The sequence below is a fragment of the Miscanthus floridulus genome, chromosome 14 (genome assembly GCF_019320115.1).
Source record: "Miscanthus floridulus cultivar M001 chromosome 14, ASM1932011v1, whole genome shotgun sequence".
NCBI lineage: Eukaryota > Viridiplantae > Streptophyta > Magnoliopsida > Poales > Poaceae > Miscanthus > Miscanthus floridulus.
In genome coordinates, this window is record NC_089593.1 from 53,805,284 (window position 1) to 53,816,773 (window position 11,490).

Sequence of the window (11,490 nt, forward strand, 5' to 3'; positions counted from 1 at the left end):
TCTACCTGTGGCTGAGTGGTGCCATCATTACCTACAGGGTGCTGTTGGGAGGGGCCGGCATGAGTGTCATTATCAAAGCTCTCATTACAGCTCTAGCATGATCTGGACCCTTCATGACGTACTTAAACAAATATTTGATTAGATGTGTCTTGTTGCACCATTCAACATTTATGTGGGCTCTAAATCTCTTTAACAAAGACAAGTTGTAAGGAACAACCCATCCACTATCAAGTCTAACCCCGAACCGCTTGACATAACTACCAGATTTAGGACGCCTATACTGCACGAACCCATCCTCACCAACAATTGTGCTTTGCTGGTAAGCTTTAGGGAAAAATTTTGAGCACTTATTGTTCTTCATGCATGGACATTTTTTGTTAAGCTCCCCACAAGGACCATGCACCATGAATTCGTCGACAAGGCTATAACCCAAAGGGTCTGAAACTCTATCTGGTATATCAGCAGTAATTATTGAATCAATAAACAAAGGTTGTGGGTCTCTCGAGTTACCTTCAAGCCAAAGAAAAATATGAACGTGAGGTAGACCACACTTTTGGAACTCAATAGTGTAGAGCACTGAAACAGAAAGCAACGGTAAGAATATATGGCATCAAAAGATAGGATCCCTGTGAGCGCAATGAATACTATAGTCGAATAAATCGTATATCATGCATTATTTGGTTACGACATGCTTTTATGGTAAACTAACACAGGCGAGGAGATAGGATACTGAAAGATCGTGTATCTAGGCAATGGGTAGTGGCCATTTGGTACAGCTCCTTAGGCAGCTCCCGGAGCCATTTTTGCTCTCCTTCAACCAAACACTGGCAAGGCATATGGCTTCACGCTCGGAGTCGCAGAATATCCGCTAAGAGAAGAGGAGAGAGAGAGTGGGAGCTGAAAAAACATAGCTTCCATCGGCTCCGCCTGCTCCCGTGGGCCCAGCGCACGACAATGGGTGGATTTGCCCTCGCTGGGGCGTCCGTGCGTCGCCGAGCGTGGGGCCGCCGGGGTCGCTGAGGGGCGAGCTGTCGGGGCGAGAGCTACGGTGTCGGGCATGGGGACGCCGTGCGGGGCTGCTGGGGTCGCTGCCGTGCTCTCGCTCGGAAGCCACTAGTTGCAGGGCCACCGCATGGGGCTACCAGGGTCGCTGCCGTGCTCACGCTCGGAAGCTGCTAGTTGCAGGGCCGCCGCGCGGAGCCACCGAGCATGGACCACTGAGTTGCCGAGGCCATCGGGCGTGGGGATGCGGATGCAGCGGCCGTCGAGCGTCAATGGTTGAAGGAGATGCGAATAGGATAAGGTCGGGTGTCGGGCGTGCAATTCACCTAGCAGATAAGGTTGGGAAAAGAAAAGAAAAATAGAAGAAAAAAGAAAAAAAAGGTATTATGGACATTTCGTCATTCTAGACTACCGGGAGAAGCTGTATTGTCAAACGATAAAAAAACTGCTTCAGCTCTCTAAGTGAATCTACTTCATGGGTGAAGCTGCAACTGAAATTGTTTTAGCCGGAGCTCTACCAAACGGGCCACAGTACTCGTTGCAGGATGCATCATCGAGAAAAGGGACGATAGGTCTGGCAACAATGAGTGCTGCCTGCTACTTTTATCGAGGATGGCGGGTGCCTCCTAGTCTCAGCATGGATGCCCATGCCCTCCACACGAAAAAGCTAGTAGGAGAGCATCAACTCTTGTGCAAGGCATATGATGGCCTACTTTCTGCATACATGCTGCTAGCCAGTCTGATGCACCCATGCATCCTGAGCATGCAACTACTGCCTACTTTTTCAGCATGCATACTCCAGATTTGACCAAGAGCTAGTTACAAATTAGCGTGAGAAATGGTAGTAGGTACCGAGTATGCTAAAAAATAGCTGTCGTACCTGCTCGTGATTTTCCAAAGTAAGTACCCTTCTTCAGCATCGAAACAAGCTCCTAAACCTTCAATTTAAAAGCCCGACTAACCATATCAGGTCTAGCATTAGCTTTCTGGCCTGGTATAAATGCAAGGGAGTCATCTATTTCTTGCCACTTGGGATTACAAGTAAAGGTGATAAACAAGTCTGGAGGCCCATAGAACCTACAAATAGCCATTGCGTCCTGGTAGTTTTGTACCATGTATCTTTTGCTCCCAGTAAAACTAGCAGGCAATATAACTTTCTTACCAACATTGTTTCTGTCAAAATCACCCTTGTGTAGTGCGTCATGAATACCCTTGTAAATCTCCGACCTTAGGTTCTTATTGTTTTTAATAATAAATCGAAGCCTATTCTCCTCTACTGAAGCAAATGCATCGACTATATACTGCTGGAATAATCGGTCACCACATAACAATTTAGTGGCCTCACAGCTACGTTGTTGTAAACAGAAAGCATAATACTCGAGCATGGTAACCTCATCCATAGATTTAACCCGTAAGGTCCTCATGTGGCTATACTTGATCCCTAGTTTGAAGCCCTCCTCACCATATGGGAAAAGAACGGGGTACTGCAAAGCCATGTAATTAGAATGAAGGTTACTAATCCTTCTAAGCCCACCGCCTCTATCCTGAATTATTATATCAGGACTCTTCTTCTCCTCCGAAAAGTCACCAACTATCAAAGCAGCTATCTTGGATCCTGTTGGTGCATTGTACTGAGGTGCAGCTTTTGATCTATTGTGCAATAGCCTAAGGCGCAATTGGCGGCAACTATTGTTTTGGACCAATAGGTCCCTAGCTGCCCTAAAGGATTTCACTAGCTCATTTGCTGCATCAAACATCCTCACTAAGCCCTCGACAATTCTTCTATCAATTTCATTGTCACCCTCATAGTCCCTATCCCTATCAAAAATTGATATTCGATTTTCAACCTCATTATCAGTGTCATAAATATAAAGTTGTGCATATACAGGAGACTTACCCTCATCTGGTAGTAAAGATCCAATTCGATGGTGGACCTGTCCATTAATTTTAAAGACATACGGGCCAGGACCCTTGTTTATATCCATGTCAATTTTAGCACCAAGTGAAGTGAAAGCAAATTGAACGTATAGATTTGATGAAGTATTTAGAGAAAGTATCACCATTTGGGTTCAATAAACCAGCTAGAAATGGAGGGGGATCTTTTAGAAGAGGCAAGCGCACCTTACCTCCCCTACAATAGAGATGAAAACGTACACGGTCTCCTTCACCTCGATACGTTCTTTTCACACGCTCTTGGTACCAAAACTGCGCACCGCAGTACTGACACTTGTGCGCAGGAGGCCCGTAGTATGATATCTCATCGTCTACAACCACCACCAAGGAAAATATGATTTTTCTGCTTGCAATATATAGACACACACATGCAAACAAGTACCTTCTTTCCTTGACCTTGCTTTTAGCCTCTAACACTGCTGCCCTCCCTCTGCTGCCCTCTTATTGGAACCTATAACCCTACCTACAACAACATTAGATAATTAGTTGGTCATCCCAGAGAATCTACCCTAGCTAGTACCCCAATATAATATAGGGGTCCATGGCTTGCGAAGAGCGCACCAATATCTTTGGATTATAAACATACTCCCTCTGTCCCTAAATATCTATCATTTTCGCTTTTCGAGAAATAACTTTGACTAAATATATATTAAAAATATTAATATTTATCGTACATAATTAGTATCATTGGAAAGATCTTTGAATCTAGTTTTTTAACAAATTTATTTGGAGATACTAATGTTGCACACATTTTCTCCAAATCAAGTCAAACTTATGGAATGTACACCAACGACGACAGTTATTTAGGGACGGAGGAAGTACTTCAATAACTACCTTCTTTCTTCTCTCTTATTATAGATCTTCGGCGCTCCTGCCTCTCCCGTATAGTTCTCCAAGTAGATGGTGTAACAACTCCTGCAACATTGATAGCAAATTTGTTGCTTATACACAATAAGCAAATATATAATGCAACCACAAGAGAGCGCACCTGGCTGGGAGGAGGAGCCTTCTCTCCGAACCTTCTTGTATTGCTAGCAGGCGCCCCCTCCATGAAACATTATTGGTGGATCACCTATAGAGAGCATAAAATCATCTCCATAGATAAAGGTACCAAACTCAAAAGTGACAAGAAGCAAGCACAGACGACATATTTTCTTGTTGAACCGATTCCTAAGGAAAAGGTCTAACATGATTTAAAGGCCGGCAGATTTTGTGCCTGTAAATTTGCAATGTTTCTTGACCTGAGGTGGTCACAAAATTAAATGTATGAAAGGTGTGTGGTACTACTTTTTTTAATATGCTTCATAGGACCATCAGTTTCAGTATATCTAACTTGATATTCTGGCACCAAATGTCTCGTAGTTCAACTTTCACTGCCCTACACGAGTGTCTCGAGTAGGCGGTACTCGAAGAACATAACAAAGGCAAAGATAGATGAGGGGGTGCCGTGGAGCAGCAGGAAGGTCATGATTATATAGGCAAGAGGAGAATCTTGGAACGCACTATCGGTAAGAACACGACGAATAAGAAATAGACATGACCTAGGTTCACATGGGCACATAATGCATGGTTAATTTAATCTACTGTGAACAATGGAAAATTTAAATCCATGTACTAAACTGGTAAGAACGATGTAGTAATCAAATTCAACCCATGCACTGGTCTGGGAATAACAAAGAAATCAACTTTTCAAAATATCAAAGGTACTAATTGACGCTAATGACCCATGGAACAAGTAATACAGTAGCAACAAAGTACAAATGATACACTAGTACGATGGTGACATTTCATGCATGCATGCCGTCTGATGCCCTTTTGTCTTCTTTGTGTGGAAGTGCATGATGCTGACATTTCATGCATGCATCCATCTCATGCCTTTTTGTCTTCTTCGTGTAGAAGTGCATGAATGCTAGGATAGGAACACATTGTATGCCAAACCAGTTGATGATATTGACCATTCATACATGTACAATTTATGGAGGGCTGTCCAAAGTTTCTTTTTATCAATGATATAATGCACCAGCTATATCAAGAAATTAAGGGCATGGAAGTGTTTGAGAAAATGTATGGAAGTGTTGGATAAAAGGGCAATATCAGAAGCATGCATAATTACCGAGAAGGGAGGTCATTCGATCAGTGCTTGGGAGAAGGTACGAAAATGTTGCATGAAAGATCTGCCTTGGAGGACAGGAAGCCTGTCATGTATGCTACCATCGATGCTCTTTAGAGAAGAAGACAAATAGAAAAGCATGCATGAGCTATGTAGGTGTATCCATATGGCATAGTTTTTTTTGACATAGCATGCGAGATATATTGTAGGAGCATAGTAACATAGTGTTGATGAGAGCGATGGATCAATGCTTGGTTGATGGCAGCAAGGTTTGAGATATGTAGTAGCATAGTTTTGAGAGCGATATATCGACAGCTTGAGAAGAGAAAGCGTAAGACAAAAATAGGAACACAATGATCTGAACCATACAAACCATATCAGATGGGTCTAAGAGACCAGACTATCATGGACATGCTTAGAGGCCGCGAAGACGTTGACGGTGCGGGACCCATGGGATACCCCGCAAGGAAGGGAGAAGATCTAGTCTAACTAGGATTCTTCCCCTGTAATCTTAGTAGTAGTATTATTCTGTAATCCTACTAGGAACTCTCATTATAAACCGACTAGGATTCTGACCTCCTGACTATATAAAGGAGGGTAGGGTTCCTAGAGATGGGAGTTCAGAGAACAATTGTACGACACGACATTTTACAATCAATCAACACAAAGGCTAACGCCGACTGGACGTAGGGCTATTACTCAATCTATGATCGAGGGTCCGAACCAGGATAAATCGACTGTCTCTTGCGTTAACCGTCAAGTTTAGCATACGCCGAAGCCCGAACATACTGCCCCGGGGACCCCCGTGGCAAGCTATCGGTGGTCAAACATCGACAGCTAGCGCGCTAGGTAGGGGCTTTCGGCGACTTTGCATCCGAGAGCTCGATGGACCTCGACAACATGATTTTTTCGAAGGGATCGACCTTCATCTTCGGTTCATGGATCTACAAGGTAGGCGATGATGGCAAGCTCCAAAGTCATCTCCTCAAAGGTTCGGATCACCATGAAGACCATTCTATTTCAACAACTAGGATAGATCAACTTGCTGGAAGATTCGTGTAGCTCGTGATGTCCGATCCAACTCAGACTTCGCGACTTCACGCATCCGATTCAAACTCGGGCTCCACTTCCGAGACGGAGTCCTATCCGAGTTCTTTTGGAAAACCGAGTTCTTTTCCGATAAGGCTCTGGAACACGACATCAATCTATCAAGAATACAACTCGAGGTACACTCAGAGTACTTTAAAGAAGACGGGTCCTTTTCTGTTCGATCTCTACAACATGGCAACGTCTTATCGGGCATAGCTCGAAAGATCTCTTAATCCAGTGCTTGGAATACCACTGACAGGAGCTCAGAAAGGTCTCGTGTTAACTATAACATCTCAAGACTGCATCGTCCACTGGCTAGGTTCTGTTCCTGAGGATTGTGGCACCCAACTAGTCGATAATACGACAATAGCAATTCTACCCTACCAAGGAGACTCAATCTGTGACCTTGAAGCCTCTATTGAAGTTATCAACAACTCTGATAGTACGGAAACCAACACCGATGACAGAACAACTCACGCTCGAGAAGTATTCATGATTCGCCATCCTCGATCACCATTGGTCCCCCTAGAAGCACCCAACGTCAGGTCTTTAGATGAATCTGAGTCCAACATATCACCATTTATCCAGGGGCATGATGGTGAGACCGAGAGTCAGAGGCAAGCCAGAGAAAGAAAGAACAAATTGAAACATGGACGTCAACGCCGTGCTAAGCAGTGCAAGGAAGCTTGGATCAGATATGAGTCAGACTTAGCTGAGTACAATAGAAGAAAGTCAAAGCGAGAGGTCGAAGAAGGATGAGCGGTGAATACACCCTACGATAAGATCCGAGAAGCACTAGAAGAACTCAGGGCGATTTCACATCCCAATGAAAAACAAGAACAGCTCCGGATTTCCTCCGATCAACAGTCCTAAGGACGCACAATGGAAGGGCCCGCTCAAGACTACCTGATAGGTCAACATCTCATGAGCAGGAAGATCAAAATCAAAGGAAGTCCACCTTCGAGAGACTTGGACCAAGTGCAAGTCACAACAGAGAAAAAGAAACCATAGTCAAAACGACCGAGTCGAACAACCAAGAAAGGCCAGAAGCAAAGCACCTACTCGGACAGCCACACAAAACTACTCTTACCAAGACAACAGTTGGTAAGAAGGGGGTGCTGAATTAGAATACACAGAAGCCAGAATGCACGATAGATTCCCCTGTTTTGCAAATAGACTTGCTTCAATACGACTGCCTCACAAGTTTAAGCCATCCAACCATTCCAAGTATGATGGCAAGACCGAACCAAAGCAATGGCTCAGGATTTACTAGCAATCGATTGAATTGGCCAGAGGAGACGACGACATCAAGACCTTGTTCTTTCCCGTGGCCCTAGAAACCATGTCACTTCAATGGTTTGACAAATTGAATCCAGGATCAATCAGAAATTGGGAGGACTTGCAAAGAGCTTTCTATGAAAATTTCACGGGTATCATTACACACCCAATTATCCACGTAGAGTTAAAAGGACTCAAGCAGAAAGGAGGCCAAAGTCTTAGAAATTACTATCGACGATTTGGTGAACTACGAGCTCAAGTACATGACATCACCCAACGAGAAGTAATCAAAGCTTTCTCTCGTGGAATCATGGCTAGGTGGCAATTTCAAGACTTCTACAAAGAAAACCCAAGAAACAATGAAGAATTCAAATGAACAGTGGAAAAGATGATTACCACAGAGGAAAAGACACGAGAAAGATTCCCAGATAGAAACAACCGAGACAACCTGGACAAGCAAAATCTTTGAAATAACAGACATCAGGAAAGAAAACGTGGACCAGACAACACCATAGTAGTCACTGACAAATCAAGGAAGTTTTCCAAGCCGAGGAGGTATGATGACATTGAAAACATGCATTGCGTCTTGCACCCCAAAGGAAATCACACCATCGGAGATTGCTACACCTTCAAAGATCGATACACAAGAAAGGATAGTAAGGAAAATACCAAAGAAGGCAATCAGAAAAAAGAAGAAGACAACCATGAAGACAAGGGATTCCAAAAATCCAGTGGGACAGTAACAGTAATCTTTGCCGGGGTCCTAGATTCCAGAAGCAAACATCAAGAAAAGCTAGCGCCACGAACCATCATGGCAGCAGAACCGGCTACCCCAAGATATCTCAACTGGTCACAGTATCCAATCCAATTCTCAAGAGAAGACCAATAGACTAGCGTAGGAAACACAGGCCATTACCCACTGGTTCTAGATCCAACTATTGCCGGTATGACTGTCACAAAGGTACTAATCAACGAGGGAGCCGGACTCAACATCATTTTCTCAGAAACTCTAAGGAAGATGGGACTATAACTCGCCGGGATGATTACACCAACAAGCACACCTTTTTATGTCATAGTACCCGGCAAGGCAGCAATGCCACTTGGACAAATCACTCTACCAGTTACTTTTGGGACTCCCTCAAACTACCATACAGAGTTCATCAAGTTCGAAGTTGCGGACTTCGATTCATCATATCACACAATCCTCGGGCGCCCAGCACTAGCAAAATTCATGGCAATACCGCATTATCCATACCTGTTGCTTAAGATGCCAAGGCCTAACGGTGTCCTCTCTCTTCAGAGTGATTTGAAGCGCACTTTTGACTGTGATGTTCAGGCAATCCAAATTGCAGCAAAAGCACAAGCCGCCGATGGAAGAAAAGAAATAGCCACTGTTGCAGCAGAAATGAGCCTAGAAGGGCTAGTGATACCGGCTAAAAAACCCAGCATCCTAGCATCACCAAAAGAAGCCGACATCAAGCAAATCGACCTAGGCACCGATGATCCCTCAAAAACGGCAACCATCAACGCCCACCTATCGGCAAAATAGGAACTCGCGCTCACCAACTTTCTTCGGGACAACAAAGATATCTTCGCCTAGAAGCCGGCCGACATGCCAGGGGTCCCAAGAGAGTTGGCTGAGCACAGAATTGATATCAATGAAGGCTCCAAGCCTATGAAGCAACAACTATGATGATTCTCACCAGACAAGAAGGCAGCAATTAAAAAATAAATCACAAAACTAATGGCAGCCGGATTCATCAGAGAAATCCTTCATCCAGATTGGCTAGCAAACCCAGTTCTAGTACAAAAAAAGAATACGGATGAGTGGCACATGTGTGTCGACTACACAGATCTCAACAAACACTGCCCGAAAGATCTGTTTGGGCTACCATGTATTGATCAGATAGTTGATTCAACAGCAGGATCTGCCCTATTATCCTTCCTTGGTTGTTCGACCAGATCGCATTAAAGGAACAAGACCAGAGCAAGACATCTTTCATCACTCCATTCGGTGCCTACTGCTATAAAACAATGTCATTTGGACTCAAGAATGCTGGTGCCACTTACCAAAGAGCTATCCAAACATGCCTTGGTGATCAGATCGGCGAAAACGTAGAAGCATACGTGGATGACGTAGTAGTAAAGACAAAGAACCCAGATACACTAATTAAAGACTTAAAGCAAACCTTCGAAAACCTGAAAAGATGGAGGTGGACATTGAACCCAAACAAGTGTGTATTCGGAGTTCCCTCAGGACAACTACTCGGATTCTTGGTCAGTCATCACGAAATTGAAGCAAGCGCCAAGCAAATTCGAGCCATAACAGAGATGGGCCCTCCTCGAAGTGTCAAAGATGTGTAGAAACTAACAGGCTGCATGGCGGCCCTTAATCGTTTCATATCAAGACTGGGCGAAAAAGGGTTACCTTTCTTTAAAATGCTAAAGAAGATAGACAAGTTTGAGTGGACAGAAGAAGCCAACAAAGCTTTTAAGAAGCTCAAGGCATACCTCACCTCCTCACCCGTTCTCACACCTCTGAAGAAATACGAAGACATGATGTTGTATATTGTGGCAACTTCTACTATGATCAGCACAGCGATTGTCATAGAAAGAGAAGAAGAAGGGCGTGTATATAAAGTACAACGCCCCGTATATTACATCAGCGAAGTACTGTCAGAATCAAAAATCCGGTACATGCATGTGCAAAAATTACTCTACGTCCTCTTGATCACTTCACGCAAGCTTCGCCACTATTTTGAAGGCCACAAGATTATCGTGGTGACAGATTTCCCACTCGGAGACATCCTGCACAACAGAAACACAACATGGTGCATATCTAAGTGGGCAGTTGAACTTGGTGCTCTCAATATCAATTTCACCCCATGGAAGGCAATTAAGTCTCAAGCCCTGGCCGATTTTGTTGCCGAGTGGACAGAAATTCAACAACCAATGTCAAGTACCATCCTTGATCATTGGAAGATGTACTTTGATGGATCACTCAAGCTAGGCGGAGCCGGTGCAGGCATTCTCCTCATTTCTTCAGATGGAAAACAACTCAAGTATGCCCTTCAGATACTATGGCAAGCTACAAACAATGAAGCAGAATACGAAGCCCTCATCCACAGGCTACGAGTGGCAATTACCCTCGGAATCAAGCGTTTACTCATATATGGCGATTCAGCAGTAGTCATCAATCAAGTCAACAAAGATTGGGATTGCACCAAAGAAAACATGGGCGCTTACTGTGTTGAAATATGAAAGCTCAAAAAACATTTTCAAGGATTAGAAATTCTACACGTCCTGCGCGATTCTAATGTCGCGGCAGACGTCCTCGCCAAGCTTGGATAAGACAGGGCGAAGGTCCCACCCGGTGTATTCATAGAGGAGTTATCAGCTCCCTCTATCAAACAACCCGGTGAGATAACCCCTGAAATCTCAGCTAAAGGTACCCAGATCTTGGTAATCACCACCTCATGGACCCAGGTTTTTATCGATTATATCAAAGAGAATAAGCTACCAGCGGAAAAAGAGGAAGCTACCAGAGTTGTTCGCAGAAGCAAGAATTACGTCCTAGTGGGAGACAAGCTCTACAGAAGAGCCACATCATCAGGAGAACTCCTAAAATGCGTCTCAATTGAAGAGGGCAAAGAGATCCTAGACGAAACACACTCAGGTTGCTATAGAAATCACACCGCTTCAAGAACACTAGTTGGCAAAGCATTCCACACCAGTTTCTACTGGCCAACCGCTTTGAAAGATGCAGAAGAACTCATCAGAAGATGCAAAGGTTGTCAAATGTTCGCAAGACAAGCTCATGTGCCAGCTCACAACCTCATCTACATGCCACCTGCTTGACCTTTCTCCTACTGGGGGCTGGATCAAGTAGGACCTCTCAAGAAAGCAAAAGGCAGTTTTGAGTACATCTTTGTAGCAATTGACAAGTTCACCAAGTGGATTGAATACAAACCACTCATAAAATATAGCGCAGCCAAAGCAGTCGAGTTCATCCAAGACATTATGCATCGCTTCGGCATGCCCAATCGAATCATCATAGA

The 11,490-nt window shown here is 44.2% G+C and overlaps 1 protein-coding gene across 1 annotated transcript; it reads right to left on the reverse strand.

Annotated features, from left to right (window-relative positions):
- Positions 1–1,934: 1,934 nt before the first annotated feature.
- Positions 1,935–3,065, reverse strand: LOC136503459 (uncharacterized). The gene has a single exon (XM_066498531.1). The coding sequence runs from the start codon at positions 3,063–3,065 to the stop codon at positions 1,935–1,937; it is 1,131 nt and encodes a 376-aa protein (XP_066354628.1).
- Positions 3,066–11,490: the final 8,425 nt, after the last annotated feature.